Here is a 16909-nt window from a genome sequence, read left to right as displayed (position 1 = left end):
ATGGAGATGTTTGCAAGGATTAGCATTTGAAATGAAGTTCTACAGAACCCCCCGTTTTGCATTATCTGTTTAGAAACCGGAGATAAAAATCCCTTTTCAAGACAATGAAAAGATTTTTTTCTTTTTACTTTTGTAACAAAACCTTTGCTTGGTATATATCAACTGTCTACTGGCATCTGTAGGTTCTGTAATGCAAGAGACATGAATGAAATACTTGCGTGTTCTTTTCAAGAGCAAGGGAGCACTGCTGTAGAAGGAGTGACTTAGATTGATGGGGCTCTTCACCGCAGTAGAATCACAGAAATAAAAGTTCAAAGGAAAAAAACAGAATCTCTTATATGGTGTATAGGTGACAAAAATACGTTGCATGGAAATATCTCTTTTCTGGTAAGCTTCTGCCCTGAACAAATGCATTTGCTGTGCTACCATGTAAATAGGATTTTATAGACTAAGTCAGTTAAATTAAGAATATTCTAACTTTAGTCCTTTGCTAAAGCTTAGGGTTCGTTCTTCCAACGATTGAGTAAAGCGTGCCCCTAAGTTGTGGTATTTGAATTTCTAGTACTTAAAAATATTATCCACAGTGTCCTTTTCTAATGCTCATCATTAGAGACAATTATAGGCCTGAAAATTGTAGAAATTGTTCTGTAAAGGGCTTTGTAGTAAATATAATCAGTATAAAGGGGAGACATTGATAACCATATTATAGAAAAAAGAGCGGCAGAGCTGTCTAGAGCCTGGTTACAGAAACCTTTAGAAATTGCATACTGAGCTCTAAAATTAGAGGACAACCAGTTGAGTAGATAAAGAAGAGATGATAATTGAGGATCTCAGTACTTGAAACCATAGGGCCCTAGGGTGGCAGGAGAACTCCAGGGTGTCTGAGCCAACCTCACACCCAGGGCAGAGGTTTTCTCTCACCCCTTCACAGGCATCTGCAGATGAGGAAGGGAGGTCCATTGGTGGGGGCCATAGTTGTTGGACAGTTCTTTCTCATCAGCCCTAGAACTTCCCTCTAGGGAAGTTTAGCATGGCTCCTTGCTCATTCATTCAGACTGTTATCTTCAAAAGTTGGAAATTAGCCATCATCTCCCAGTTGGACTTCTCTGCTCCTGGCAGGACTGGAGTCAGTGGAATATAGGAGCAAAAAGAGAGGACCATCTCAGAGGTATAGTAGCAAACAGGCCTATTCAGGAGGGAGAATGGACTTCATTGGCTGTGAGATCGCTTCCTCTTCTGTGAATGATGGTTAAGGTACATCCCTGCTTCCTTCACTGCTCCCTGGTCTACTTGCCACCATCTTCACTATCTTCTTGGCATTTTCCATGGGGTCACTGACCTCAGAGAACTGCACCTGTTACTTGAGATGTGGTCCCCCAATGTGACTGCAATAAGATTAATACCCTCTGTGGTCTGAATGTCCTAAGATGGAGGAAAGGGCCCGCACCCACACTGCTCTGAAGGGGGACGCTGAGAACCCAAGAGGCTTGGAATCTGCAGAACCAATTTGAGTGAGACAAGGTCATGCGGGGATTAGAGGAGGATGAGGGGTTCAGTAACAGAGGAAGAAAGATTCAAAGAGAAATGATGGAAGCCCCCTGCTCTGTAGTCTGACACCACTGCATCCCTCCAGATCTTCCATATAGTCTTAATAATTCACAGCGCTCGGCAGGAACCCTTTTCTTGTGGAAGTCAGTGAAGGGGCTGAGTTATACTTCTGGAATGAGAGACTTTGCAGAAGGACTCGAGAATACACAGGCCTACGGAAGGTTGAGGAAGTAAACTTCAGGAAACTCTAAGGTGTCAGCACAGGGCACTGACCTGTCACCCCCACGCGGAGAAACTGGCCTTGAGGCTTCATTTTGCAGCTTTACATACAACAGGGGGTCCAGCTGACATTGAGGTTTACATGAAGGCTCTTCAGCTTAAGACTGTTCATTTCTTTAGTACCAGGTCAACTTTTAATAAGCTCTTAATCAACTAAGATTCTTAGATTTTTTTTTTATAATACTGCTGTTTAAACAGGCCTTCTGTCTCCTCTGTTTGTACAATTGGTTGTGGAACATAAATGCAGGACTCTCCTTACAGTGTAGCTTATTTCACCTGGTTTAGTCAGCCAGTTCAGTCGCTCAGTCATGTCCGACTTTTTGTGACCCCATGGACTGCAGCTCGCCAGGCTTCCCTGTCTTTCACTATCTCCCAGAGTTTGCTCAAACTCATGGCCATTGAGTCCATTGAGTCATGTCCATTGAGCCCATTGAACTATGGATGGAGGTTCATGACATTGTACAGGAGGCAGTGATCAAGACTATCCCCTAGAAAAAGAAATGCAAAAAGGCAAAATAGTTGTCTGAGAAGGCCTTACAAATAACTGAGAAAATAAGAGAAGCAAAAGGCAAATGAGAAAAGGAAAGATATACCCATTTAAATTTCAGCTGATTGTTTTTAGTTTATTGCTATGTTTAGTTGCTCAGTGGTATCCAACTCTTCGCGACCCCATGGACTGTAGGCTGATAAACCCCTCTGTCCATGGGATCCTCTGGGCAAGAATATTGGAGTGGGTTTGCCATTTCCTCCTCCACAGGATCTTCCCGACCCAGGGATCGAACCCACATTTCCTGATTGGCAGGTAGGTTCTTTAGCACTGAGCCACCAGGGAATCCTAATTTACTGCTACAACTGGCTAAGGTAAATTTGAATTTTTCTTTCAGGTAGTATATGTTCAGTATAAGTGTATGTGGCATATTTAAATATCATTAGCATGATCTCTGTTTTCATTAAAGTCATTGATAAAAATAATCGAGTAAGAAATTGACTTCATCATAATATGCTAGTACAGACATTCATTTCCAGTTACAATGATTTACCGACAACTTTTTGAGTATGTATTTCAACTATCTTCAAATCCACCTACGGCTGCTAGACACCACTTCATTTTTGTATTCACAGGTGTATCTTTGAGATTTTTGTCAGACCCTTTGGCAAAATTAAGATACAATGGGTATAGAAATCCTACCTCCCAAAATGATAAAAGTTTAGCCTGATATAAGTTTCCAGCAATTATTCCTTTCTAATTATTGTTAAGCTAGCTGTTTGAAATTCCAGTCTAGAATTTTCCTAGGACTTTTAATTACCAGTTTACATATCATAACTGATATTTTATACCAGTGGCTTTTCTTGTAGGTGAAACAAAAGGAGTTTCTTTTTATTTTAGTGGGAGGTCATTTTACTGCATTTGATATCCTTTAGAACTAAAATTCACATGATCGCTCTCTAGAATTCTCATCTGAAACATACTGAGAAAATTTTAGAGTGAGGCAAAGATGCTAGTGCTTGAGTATATATGATTATAGTATCTGGCTTCTATCATTTATATTGCTAGTATTTATTGAACACCAGTTTCCCAATGGCTTAGTGGGTGAAGAATACACCTGCAATGCAGGAGATGCAGGAGACACGGGTTCTATCCCTGGGTTGGGAAGATCCCCTGGAGGAGGAAATGGCAACCCACTCCGGTACCCTTGCCTGAAGGATCCCATGGACAGAGGAGCCTGCAGGCTATAGTCGGTGGAATCATATAGAGTCAGATGTGACTTAGCACAGATATAATTATAGATAACCACCTGGGGACTGGGGACTGTGAAAGAAACAAAACAAATCTAGTCTTTGCTTCCACAAAGCTTACAGCTTTAAATGATAAAGATGGTAAATAATCACTGAATAGAACATTTCTATTAATGGCAAGAATGAAAAGTATAAGAACTGTACCTGGGAGACCTGAGACTTGTTCCAGACTGGAGGGTCAGGGAAGGCCTTTATGTGGAAGAGGCTGAAGAATGAGTAAGAGTTAAAGACAAGAGACATGGAGATTATATTGAGAGGATTCAAATACGTTTACTATGATTTCTAGGTGGGAGGAATGGAGGGAATGATGGAGGAGCAATATTTGCAGAAATGATGGCTAAAATTTTTCCAAGACTGAAGAAAGATATGCGTTCATAGACGAAAGTGCCCTCTGACACTTGATAAGTCTGAATTTTAGAAAAAAGTCACTTTTGGGGATTCATGGAATAGAATGCAAGGAGTCAAACCAATTAGGAGGCTATGATAGTGGTCCAGTAAGAAATGATGATGGCTTGGATGTCCTGGCATGTATGGACATGGAGAAAAGCAAGAAGTTCTGAGAATTATATAGGAGAATTCATGTGAATAAGATCCAGTGAGTGATGAATTAGGATCGAGAGAAAGAGAGGTGCCAGAATAGATTCTAAGGTTTCTAGAGTCAACAACTGGGCAGATGGAGAAATGCTAGTTGTTAAATCAGAGAGAGATGGAAGCATGACGGGTGATGGGATTTGGGGATCATCTATGAACGCCTAAATACGTGGCTGCTACGAATTAGAACTGGGGAAATCAGTAAGCCAGGTCACCTTAGAGTCCTTTGTATTTTAAAATATGGTATTTCCCGAGCTCCAGATTAAGTCAGTACCCAATTTTAATCTTGGCATCACACAAAAATCTAAATCTACATTGCGAACTGTAGGAGCCTTGATTCTTTAAGAAGCAAAGTTCCAGTGACACTCTGGTTTATTATCCCAGAGATCTTGGAATAAGTGTAAATTCTATGGCTGAGGCATGGGACAGTTTGGATGTGGGATTTCTGTTCTTGGGTTCATAATTTATCTTCTCTGGAAAATAAAATTTCCCTGATTTTGGAAGATAAGACTAACATTTTCTGTTACTGTTGATCACAGGGGAGGGTTCTGAGCAGTATTAGGGAATAGGTTAGAGCGAGGCTGTTCCTTCACAGCATCTGTCTAGGTTTGATCAGTGCTTCTGTATTTGCAACTCTAATCATCTGGTCATTTTCTTTTTCTATCTGCGCAGCATGCAACGTGCATTGTGGAAGCTGTGATTCCCAGGCCAGCTGTACCTCCTGCCGAGATCCAAGCAAGGTCCTGCTCCTCGGGGACTGTCAGCATGAGAGCTGTGCCCTGCAACACTATCTGGACTCCTCCACCAAGACGTGCAAAGGTAACGCTCCTCCTGAATTGCGCGACAGCTCTCTTACTTGGTGATGCCCCTTTACTGGAGAATTCCACTCCCCCAATTTGGAAAATACTGTCATCGGGTATTTAGACTTTCTTTGATGATAGTGAGAAGACATTATGCATGTACGTATGTATTCATTAATTTATTTATGAAGCAAGTATTTTTGAGTACCTACCATGGCCTAGATATTGTGCCAGGTGTTAGTAACTAGAGGGCTTCCCAGGTGGCTCAGTGGTAAAGAATCCACCTGCCAATGCAGGAGACGCAGAAGATGAGGGTTTGATCCCTGGGTCAGGAAAATTCCCTGGCGGAGGGCATGGCAGCCCACTCCAGTATTCTTGCCTAGAGAATCCATGGAGCCGCAAAGAGTCGGAAATGCCTGAGCACGGGACACATGCACATTAGTATTAATTGCTAGACCAGAGGTGGCAAACTAGAAATCCTCAGGTTGTATTTGGTCCAAGACTTGTTTTTCTCCCCACTAAATGTATTATAACCATGTTTTAAAATTCTCAACTCTTTGCCTTCTAAAAAATCAGGAGACTTGACATACAAAAGTTGAGATTTGCAGTTTCTTTTGAGAGTCAGAAGGTCTGGCAGTATTGGGTGTGCGTCCTTCCGTGCAGCAGTAGGTTGGAGACATGTAGCAGTTGTCTCCATTGGGGGAGCATGATCTCCTAAGATTGCCACAGTCCCCATCATTCCCTGTTCTATCACACCAGGCCTCTTTGGAAGATTTTCATTGCCTTCCTTGGCCTGCAGGCATTTGCACTTACAACTCTAGATTGGCATACTCTAAGCTTAATGAGGAAGGAAGTTGTATCTAATTTGTTCATCTCTGCTTAACATACTTCAGAGTGAAGATGCAGTCCTTGTTCTCAAGGTGTTCTTAGGGAAGCAATGTCAAAAACCAAGTAGCTTTTACCTTGCTCTCCAGTGTTCAGAATGATTGGAGCTTATGTTCTTTCAATGGCAGCAGTCAGCTGGGAGAAAAACAGAACTGAAGGGTGGATTTTCCTTGTTCCTGTTCAGTTTCTCTTCTCCATTTCTCCATTCCAGGTTCCACACACTGTCCCCCTTACCCTTTCTGATTCTGCCAGAAAAGCTAGGGCTCAGAATTGGAGGTCAAACATCTATCAGATAAACTTGGAATGCTTTAAGGTTTTGCAAAATTGTGTATTTTCCATTCCAAGAAATTCTACCTGGCTGTTAACTTTGGTGGTCTGCTATGCTCAAGACCGCAAAATCTCTTCTAGTTTTTTTCTAACCGATGGTTTTCAGTCTGTGGTGAAAAACAAGATTCCAACAAATCCTCCCTGTTGTAAAGTGATTTCATAACCGTGCTGGCGGTTTTCAAGGCTCTGTTTTAGTCATCTTCCCTCAGGACTGAGTCAGTCAAATAAATGAGTGAGATTAACTTTATGAATCTTCTTAGAAGCACGTGTACTATCTTGCACATTTACTTGCTTCTCTGGGACTTAGACATATTGCCTCAGAGAAGATAGAAAGGTGACTAACGAGAGGTTTCCTTAGCTTCTTAGTGAAGGGGGACATGGGACAAGCCAACACTGAGTGGTGAGACTTTCTCCAGGGAAACTAGTTCAGCCGCAAACCTTTATTAAGTTGCCATGTACCAGGCACTGTGCTGAGTTCCTTCTATTCATTATTCCATTTAATTTTCACAGTTCGCTGTTATTGTTGTTGTTCAGTCACTAAGTCATGTCCAACTCTTTGAGACTCCATGGTCCATAGCCCGCCAGGTTCCTCTGTTCATGGGATTTGCCAGGCAAGAATATTGGAGTGGGTTCCCATTTCCTTCTCCAATCTTCATAATAACCTTATGAAGATGCTCTTCTTATCCATATTTAACAGGTAAAGAAACTAAGCCTTAAACACTTAAGGAAGGTGTGTAAGACATGCATATTAAAAGTGACAAAGCCTTGACGTGAATATCAGTTCAGTTCAGTCAGTTGTGTCCGACTCTTTGCAACCCCATGGACTGCAACCCCAAGCACACCAGGCTTCCCTGTCCATCACCAACTCCTGGAGCTTGCTCAAACTCATGTACATCGAATCAGTTATGCCATCTAATCATCTCATCCTCTGTTGTCCCCTTCTCCTCCTGCCTTCAATCTTTCCCAGCATCAGGATCATTTCCAGTGAGTCAGTTCTTTGCATCAGGTAGCCAAAGTATTGGAGTTTCAACTTCAGCATCAGTCCTTCCAATGAATACTCAGGACTGATCTTTAGGATGGACTGGTTGGATCTTCTTGCAGTCCAAGGGACTCTCAAGAGTCTTCTCTAACACGACAGTTCAAAAGCATCAATTCTTCTGTGCTCAGCTTTCTTTATAGTCCAGTTCTCATATCCATACATGACTACTGGAGAAACTATAGCCTTGAGTAGATAGACCTTTGTTGGCAGAGAAATGTCTCTGCTTTTTAATAAGCTGTCTAGGTTGGTCATAACTTTTCTTCCAAGGGGCAAGTGACTTTTAATTTCATTGCTGCAGTCACCATCTGCAGTGACTGTGGAGCCCAAAAAAATAGTCTTTCACTGTTTCCTCTGTTTCCCCATCTATTTGGCATGAAGTGATGGAACCAGATGCCATGATCTTAGTTTTCTGAATGTTGAGTTTTAAGCCAACTTTTTCACTCTCCTCTTTCACTTTCCTCAAGAGGCTCTTTAGTTCTTCTTCACTTTCTGCCATAAAGGTGGTGTCATCTGCATACCTGAAGTTATTGATATTTCTCCCGGCAATCTTGATTCTAGCTTATGCTTCATCCAGCCCAGCGTTTCTCATGATATACTCTACATATAAGTTAAATAAGCAGAGTGACAATATATAGCCCTGACATACTCATTTGCTGATTTGGAACCAGTCTATTATTCCATGTCCAGTTCTAACTGTTGCTTCTTGACCTGCATACAGATTTCTCAGGAGACTGGTCAGGTGGTCTGGTATTCCCATCTGTTGAAGAATTTTCCACAGTTTGTTGTGATCCACACAGTCAAAGGCTTTGGCATACTTAATAAAGCAGAAGTAGATGTGTTTCTGGAACTCTCCTGCTTTTTCAGTGATCCAACGGATGTTGACAATTTGATCTCTGGTTCCTCTGCCTTTTCTAAATCCAGCTTGAACATCTGGAAGTTCATGGTTCACATACTGTTGAAGCCTGGCTTGGAGAATTTTGAGTATTACTTTGCTAACATGTGAGATGAGTGCACATGTGCGGTAGTTTGAACATTCTTTGGTTGCCTTTCTTTGGGATTGGAATGAGACTGACCTTTTCCAGTCCTGTGGGCACTGCTGAGTTTTCCAAATTTGCTGGCATATTGATTGCAGCACTGTCACAGCATCATCTTTGAGGATTTGAAATAGCTCAACTGGAATTCCATCACCTCCACTAGCTTTGTTTGTAGTGGTTTCCTAAGGCCGGATTGACTTCACATTCCAAAATGGTCTGGCTCTAGGGGAGTGGTCACACCATCATGGTTATCTCAGTCATGCAGATCTTTTTTTATAGTTCTTGTGTGTATTGTTACCACTTCTTCTTAATATCTTCTTCTTCTGTTAGGTCCATACCATTTGTGTCCTTTATTGTGCCCATCTTTGCATGAAATATTCCCTTGGTATCTCTAATTTTCTTGAAGAGAGCTCTACTCTTTCCCATTCTATTGTTTTCCTCTATTTCTTTGCATTGATCACTGAGGAAGGTTTTCTTATCTCTCTTTGCTCTTCTTTCGAATTCTGCATTCAAATGGGTATATCTTTCCTTTTCTCCTTTGCCTTTCATGTCTTTTCTTTTCTCAGCTATTTATAAGGCCTCCTCGCACAACCATTTTGCCTTTTTGCATTTCTTTTTCTTGGGAATGGTCTTGATCACTGCCTCTTGTACAGTGTCACAAACCTCGGTCCATAGTTCTTCAGGCACTCTGTCTATCAGATATAATCCCTTGAATCTATTTGTAACTTCCATTGTGACTTGAATATAGATCGACTTGATTTCAAAACCAAGTACTTAACTCTGCTTTCTTGTCCTGTCATCCATGCATGAAGGACTGACCTTTCGAGCTAGAACTTCGCATTTTCTGACAGCGTTGGAATTGCCTGGGCCAAAACAACAGCAGCAACAACCAGAGTAATCATAATCACCAAAGCCATAGCCACAGCACCACGTTTTCCTGCACCCCACACCCCAGGCCTGACTCGGTAGTTCTGACAGTGAACCTGATGATCCGTATTTCTAACAATCCCCCTGGATCACTTGTGTGGGCGACTTGGGCTAGGATACACTCGAACATAAGCTTCTTGAGGACGGTTTACACCCACCACTTGATAAGCTGTCTCTAGGCTGTATACCCCACAGATGTTTGTTTGAGTCAATGAACATGGAAAGGAATCAAGTCTGCTCTGCATGAGATCTGTTTTATATCAGGAATTTCTTTCTGTACTGTTCTTTCACACCCTTTTAACTCCAGCGTCAATGCTTCTTTGCGTTGTGTTGGTCACTGCCTGATTTCTGAGAAGAAGGGAATCATGCAGCTGGTGTTAGTGGAGTGAGCAGATGCATCCTTCCTTGAGTCTCTGACATCCTTTGAAAGTGAAAGTATTATTTCCTCGATCATATCCAATTCTTTGCCACCCTGTGGACTGTAGCCTGCTAGGCTATTCTGTCCATGGGAGTCTTCAGTCAAGAATACTGGGGTCAGTTACCATTCCCTTCTCCAGGGGATCTTCCCAACCCAGGGATCAAACCCAGCTCTCCTGCATTGCAGGAAAATTCTGTACTGTCTGAACCACTAGGAAAGCCCCCTGACTTCCTTTACCTGTTGGCATTTGGAGGAGATCCTGTTAGGTTTGTGGAAGCAAATTGGCCACTCTCTGGAGCAGGCTTTGCATGAAGATGCTGTGTCTCAAGGATACAGAACTCTAGAGCCCTTATAGAATAAGATCCAGTTGGTCTGGCTCCTCAGCAGCCCCGCTGACAAGCAGGCTTCACAGAAGCGTGGAGCAATCCTTGTACGTGCCGTGTATGTGCCGTGTCTAACATAATTAGGAAACACTCAACCTCAGAGAGGCGTGCAGGCTACTACAAGCAGAGCCTCATTAGAGCTCATGTACCTGACATCTCTTATGGTGTCCTCACTTTACCCTGTGCAGCTGCCGACAACGTCCTTGTAAATTAGTCTCTGGGACTGAGGGTGGACAGAAAGGAAGCTGATTGAAGGAACTTTCTTTCTAGAGTGTGACTGGAGTTGCAATGTGTGCAGCGGGCCTCTGAGGACAGACTGCCTCCAATGCATGGACGGCTATGTTCTCCAGGACGGCGCCTGCATGGAGCAGTGCTCAGCATCATTTTACCAGGACCTGGGCCTCTGCAAGAGTAAGTGTCTGCAGCCCTTCTCTGTGCTCACCCAAGCTTCCATCTCTTCTGATTGCCACTGTTCCGAGAAGGAAGGAGTCCATGGAGTTTTCCTTATGGCTTTTTATCCGATTTCTGGTTTCCTTCTTAAGAGCTTTACTTTGTTATCATGAAAATGTCCCCTCTTTCCTTCCCCCATGCCCCAACTTGTATGCTAAGTTGCTTCAGTCATGTCCAACTCTTTGAGAGTCCATGGACTGTAGCCTGCCAGGCTCCTCTGTCCACAGGATTCTCCAGGAAAGAATACTGGAGTGGGTTGCCATTTCCTCCTCTAGGGGGTCTTCCCAACCCAGAAATCTCGCCAGTGTCTCTTATGTCTCCTGCATTGGCAGGGGGGTTCTTTACCACTAGCGCCACCTGGGAAGCCCGTGCTCTAACACAACATTCGATAATTTTGAAGTCCTCATGGGAATCTTAGGGGTATATGGCCACACAAACAGGTATGTTTTGACCATTAGTTTTGGATTTCCTTAAAAATTGAACAGTGCTGTGCTCCAGATGGAAGGGTCGGTGTGCTCTGGTCATCTGAGCGCATTAAAAGACCATATTATAAAAAAATAAATAAATAAAAATAAATAAAAGACCATATTATTCCACCATCTGCCTCCCAAAAGCCTCTGTATACCATATGTATCTAACTATCACCTTACTCTGGTCCAGTACCTGCTTCAGCCTTAATTTAACATCACAAAATCTTCACATCCTGAAATGCCACCCGAAGTGCCCAGGCAGCCTTTCTGGGAACATCCTCGGGTGATACTCTGATAACCGACCAGGCCAGCCAGGAAAGACTGACGCTTCAGAGAACAGTGCAGAGAGCCAAAGACTAGACAGTATTAATGATACTAGCTTGTCGTTCTTCAGTTGCTAAGTCATGTCCGACTCTTTGCCACCCCATGAGCTACAGCATGCCAGGCTCCCTTGCCCTTCACTATCTCCTGGAGTTTGCTCAAACTCATGTTCATTGAGTCAGCGATGCCATCATCCAACCATCTCATTCTTTGTTGCCCCCTTCTCCTCTTGCCCTCAGGCTTTCCTAGCATCAGGGTCTTTTTCAGTGAGTCGGCTCTTCACATCAGGTGGACAGAGTATTGGAGCTTCAGCTTCAGCATCAGTCCTTCCAATTAGTATTCAGGGTTGATTTCCTTTAGGATTGACTGGTTGGATCTCCTTGCAGTCCAAGGGACTCTCAAGAGTCTTTTCCAGCACCACAATTGGAAAGCATCAATTCTTCAGGGCTCAGCCTTCTTCACGGTCCACCTCTCACATCCATACATGACTGCTGGAAAATATCTGTCAATTTATAGTTTGCAGAGTATTTTTCATTTATCCAAAGACCTGGGTGGAACAACATGTTCTTTCCATTTTACAGGCGAGAACACTGAGGCTCAGAGCAGTGCAGTTACTAGTGCTAAGTCACCCAGTTTGTCAGCACAGCAGTCACAGTCAGAAGCCTGGCTTCCTGACTCCCAGTCTGCTGCCTGGCCCGCTAGGTTGCCTGGCCTCACCATGAGGGCCAGGAGCCCCTTGGAAAGCTACACACACTCCTGTCGACTTGATTTGTGTCTTTCAGGCTGCGACAGCTACTGTCTCCAGTGCCAAGGTCCCCGTGAGTGCACCCGCTGTGAAGAGCCGTTTCTCCTCTTGGAAGCCCAGTGTGTCCAGGAATGCGGGAAGGGTTTCTTTGCAGACCGCGCTAACCACAAATGCATGGGTGAGTTGGAGACTATACTGCATTCCCTGAAAGAAGTGAGGGCAGCAAGGAAGTCGGGTGTGTTGATTCTCAGGTAGCCAGGGAGAATCTGAATTAGGAGCAGAATGAAAACCTAGGGAGTTTGGCCTAAAGTAATTGATGGCTTCTTGTGCACCCCTGCCAATGGCTGGCTAAATAGAATGTGGAAGTGCAGACCAATAATTCTTTTGCACAGATCAATGTTGTCCCTAAAGGTCTGCATGGAAACGAAGCCAATATTTCATGGAATAGAAAGTTTATATTGAACTAAGGTGAGGTGTCCATTAAGAGTAGGTCAGCCCTATTAACATGGGGCCAGGGTGTTCAACGTGTACACTAAATTACCCGTTGACCTTCTTACTGCCATTATATGCTTGAAGAATAGAAATTTGGGGAACATTTTAGTGAGATATGTTGAACTTTTATGTTAAACTGAAGTTAAACCCAAAGTCTTAATCTCCTTGTCCATTAAGTTATTCACAAGAGCTTCCTTAGTTTGTTATCATTTCTATCAAAACTTGGTACCGTGTTGTTATTGTTCAGTCCCTAAGTTGTGTCTGACTGTTTGCAACCCCATGGACTGTAGCTCACCAGGCTTCTCTGTCTATCGGGTTCTCCAGACAAGAATACGGAGTGGTTTGCCATTTCCTTCTCCAGAGAATCTTCCCGACCATGTATCAAACCTGTGTCTCCTGCATTCGCAGATGGATTCTTTACCATGAGCCTCCTGGGAAGCCCATACTTTAAAGGACAATTGATATTTAATGATAATGCCTTTACCCAGGCATGGCATTTTATGTTTTCCCAAATTTCCTTCATCTGCATTATCTCATTTAACATTCACAATCACTTGGTAAAATATGGCAGACACTATGAATCTTGTTTTACAAGTGGAAAAAAAAAGAGGCTTAAGAATTAACCAACACAACATAAAATCAGATATTAAACTCAGATTTTCTGATTCAAGACTTTTAAAACTATCCTGTGCCACCTCTTTCTAATAGCTCAACTGAGGAAGCAGAATAATAAGTGGTAAACACTTGATGTATAGAAGATAATTGACTTGATTCAAAGAAATAATCTATGGTCTTTTTAAAAAGCTTGCTTTCCCCATATATTTAAAATAATAAAAATAAGAAAAGCCATGATAGTGGTACTTTTGAGTTCTTTCGTGTGCCCAGTACTATTCTGGTCACTTATTATGTAGAGCACCTGTAATCCAACCAACATCAGTGCGTTAGGTGCTATTTATCTCCATTTTGAAGATGAGAAAATTATTACAGCACAGGCTGTTAAAACGACTTGCCCGAATTCCACAGCTGTTAAGTAGTAGAAGAGAGGAATGATACCCCAACAGGATTTATGCTCTTAATCCCTAGAAACTGCCTCCCTGACAAGTCAGTATGGTTAACTTTTTAAGCAATCCGTTTATGTGCAACATGTTCAGGTCATAGTGTGTAAAGCAAAGGTGCTCCTCCCTGTTCACGGCCTTGCTGGGGTAGACCAGCTGTCTATGAAATTCTATAGGCAATGGTCAGAACTCTCTTCTGCTAACAGGTAGGTGGTCATACGTTGCTGTGCTTTCACTCCTCATTTCTTTGTCACTGGTGGCCCTCGCTGAGTGCCTGTGCCTTCGTCCTGCCTGATTTGATGTGTCCTGTCTTTGATAGCCTGCCCTAAGGGGTGCTTGCGGTGCAGCCGCAGAGACTGGTGTGACCTCTGTGACCAGGGTTACTTTCTGAAGAACGGTCTTTGTCTCTCCAACTGTGTTCCTGGCTTCTCTGCCCACTCTTCTAATGAGACATGTGCTGGTAAGTGCTTCTCCCCCAATGGTCTGGTGAAATCACCTGTAATTTCTCCATGTAGAGGCTGACTTTGCAGATACAGTTGGCCCATGTGATGTAAAATGCAGGCTTCCTATTCTGGGAAAACCCTAGGTGCTGCTGTAAGGGACTTATTTAGAGACAATGAAAAATTGGGAGAATTCAACTTGTAAGATCTTTGGAAGGGAAAAAGAAGTCATCTGCACTTTAAAAGTCACAACTATCAGATCATAAATTTGACATAAAACTTATTGATGTCCCTGAACTACAGCCATGTTATGGAACATTTTATATATATGTTTATATTAATAGATACAATTTAGTATATTTTTATCAACATGTAGAACTAATTATGGCCAGGTGCAATGATGTATTCTTTGTGCACACTGGAGATAAATGATAAATAATTAGTGAATGGTGCCTAATCAGGAGCCTGCCCCATTAGGTTCACATACTGGAAGTAGATGGATTTCAAGCTTGTCTGTGTGCCATTAAGAATTAAGTAACATGTTAAAGAAATGGAACTAGTCTTGTCTAACACATCAGTGGACATTTTACCTTAAACAACAAAGAGAATAAAATTTAAATTCAGGCTTAATTTTGGACCCCCAAATTTTTACAGGTGAATGAAGATTGGGAGTTCTGAGCATTTCTTGGCTTTTGAGTGTCCTTCATCAATAACATGAATCATGTTTTATCACCTGCAGCCAATCATATTTTTCATCATTGTATTTCTGACCTCCTATGATATTAAGACTTCCCATGGGAAAAATTATCTTTGGCTTATTTTATTGGGATCCTTCTGAAGCCCTAAGTACTTGAGAGTCAGCTTACCCCACTTGGGATGTAATACAAGTCAACCTGTGCAAATGAATTCGACTTTCGTTAGAGTAATCTTACATTAGAAGTAGTTCCCCTGAAATTTGGCATTCCTAAACTGCCCTGTCCGTCCTACTTGTAAGAGGAAGCACTGCCAATTAAAGCTCCGGCAAAACAACTTGCAGGAGATGGGATGAATTCCACATCAAGGTCAGAAATACTAACTCATCCATCATATGTTTCCTGTGGACAGAGATCGTAAATTTTTAAAGCAACGTGTGTATATTTCACTTGAATTCTGAATGTAAGCCACCAATAATCCTACTTCACTGAAGGTTAACTGGTGCGGTTCCTGCAAATGGTATCCGGCACTTGCCTCTCCTCTTGCCCTTGGTGGGTCTGATGGTCAGATATGACAGATGTGTTAAGAGAAGACTGTGTTCTCCAGTGTGGCAACCAATTAGGATTACCTGTGGAGCTTATAAAATGACCAAGGCCCCACCCCAGAACATCTAAGTTAGAATCTCTGGTGGTAGAGCCTAAGTATCAATATTGTTTTAAAAAATCTCTATGATTCTTTATTGTTATTATTGAGATATAATTCACATATCATAGAACTTACCCATGAAAGCATATAATGAGGTTTTAGTATATCCACAATGCTACACAACCATCATCACAATCTAATTCTAGTTCATTTTAATCATCCTAAAAAGAAATTCAGTAACCACTAGTAATCTCTCTCTACTGACCCATTGCCTTAGCTCCTGCTAAACACAGAAACTACAGTGCTTTCTGGCTCTATGGAATTGCCTACCCTAAATAGTTCACATAAATGGAAGCATACAATATGTGGCCTTTTACATCTGGCTTCTTTCACCTGGCATACTAATTTCAAGGTTCCTCTGTGTTAGAACACGTATCAGTACCTCATTTCTTTTTTTGCTTGAATAATACTCCATTGTATGCATATACCACATTTTGTTTATTCATTCAATTGATGCTTGATTGTTTCAGTTGTTCCCACTTTTGTTTTTTGTGAATAACACTGCTATGAACATTGGTGTTACAGTTTTTGTATGGACATATACTTTCAATGGGCTTCACTGATAGCTCAGTTGGTAAAGAATCTGCCTGCAATGCCGGAGACCCTGGTTCAATTCCTGGGTTGGGAATGTCTGTTGGAGTAGGGATAGGCTAGTGGCTCCGATGGTAAGGCATCTGCCTACAATGTGGGAGACCCGGGTTTGATCCCTGGGTCGGGAAGATCCTCTGGAGAAGGAAATGGCAATCCACTCCAGTACTCTTGCCTGGAAAATCCCATGGATGGAGGAGCCTGGTAGGCTACAGTCCATGGGTCGCAAAGAGTCGGACACGACTGAGCGACTTCACTTTCACTTTTCACTTTCACCCACTCCACTACTCTTGGGCTTCCCTTGTGGCTCAGCTGGTAAAGAATCTGCCTGCAATGCAGGAGACCTAGATTCAATCCCTGGGTTGGAAAGATCTGCTGGGGAAGGGAAAGGCTACCAGTATTCTGACCTGGAGAATTCCATGGACTGTGTGTATAGTCCATGGGGTCACAAAGAGTCAGACATGACTGAGCAACTTTCACTTTCACTTTCTATGCTTTCAGTACTCTTGGGTATATGCCTAGGAGCAGAATTGCTGGATCATGTGGTAGCTCTGTGTTTAATTGCTTGAGGAATCACCAGACTGTCTTCCCAAGTGGCTTACCATTTTCCATTCCACCAGCAATATATGAGATTTCTAGTTTCTCTACACCCTCAGGAACACTTTATTCTGCTTCCTAAAATGGGTGTGAGATGATGATATCTTGTGATTTTAATTCAAATTTCCCTGGTGACTGATAATGTTGAGTACCTTTTCATGTGCTTATTGACCTTCCATATATCTTCTTGGGAGAAATGTCTGTTAATTGGGTACTTTAAAATTGGTTTATTTGTCATTTACTGAGTTGTAAGAATTCTTTATGTATATCCTGGATACAAAGGAGATACAAATCCCTTTTCAGATATGTGATTTGCAAATGTTTT

The 16909-nt window shown here is 42.3% G+C and overlaps 1 protein-coding gene across 3 annotated transcripts in view; it reads left to right on the top strand.

Moving 5' to 3' along the window:
- FRAS1 (Fraser extracellular matrix complex subunit 1) overlaps positions 1 to 16909 on the top strand; it is a 502305-nt gene that overhangs the window by 320516 nt on the left and 164880 nt on the right. For all 3 annotated transcript variants that reach the window (XM_043906392.1, XM_043906393.1, XM_043906394.1), the window contains 4 exons: positions 4888 to 5034; positions 10299 to 10439; positions 12052 to 12192; positions 13881 to 14021. In XM_043906392.1, coding sequence (XP_043762327.1) covers positions 4888 to 5034; positions 10299 to 10439; positions 12052 to 12192; positions 13881 to 14021 — 570 coding nt within the window. The remainder of the gene's footprint in view (positions 1 to 4887; positions 5035 to 10298; positions 10440 to 12051; positions 12193 to 13880; positions 14022 to 16909) is intronic.

The sequence above is a fragment of the Cervus elaphus genome, chromosome 6 (genome assembly GCF_910594005.1).
Source record: "Cervus elaphus chromosome 6, mCerEla1.1, whole genome shotgun sequence".
In the NCBI taxonomy this organism is placed as follows: domain Eukaryota; kingdom Metazoa; phylum Chordata; class Mammalia; order Artiodactyla; family Cervidae; genus Cervus; species Cervus elaphus.
The sequence above is the reverse complement of the archived record's forward strand: the minus strand, read 5'-3'. Positions and strand labels throughout refer to the sequence as shown.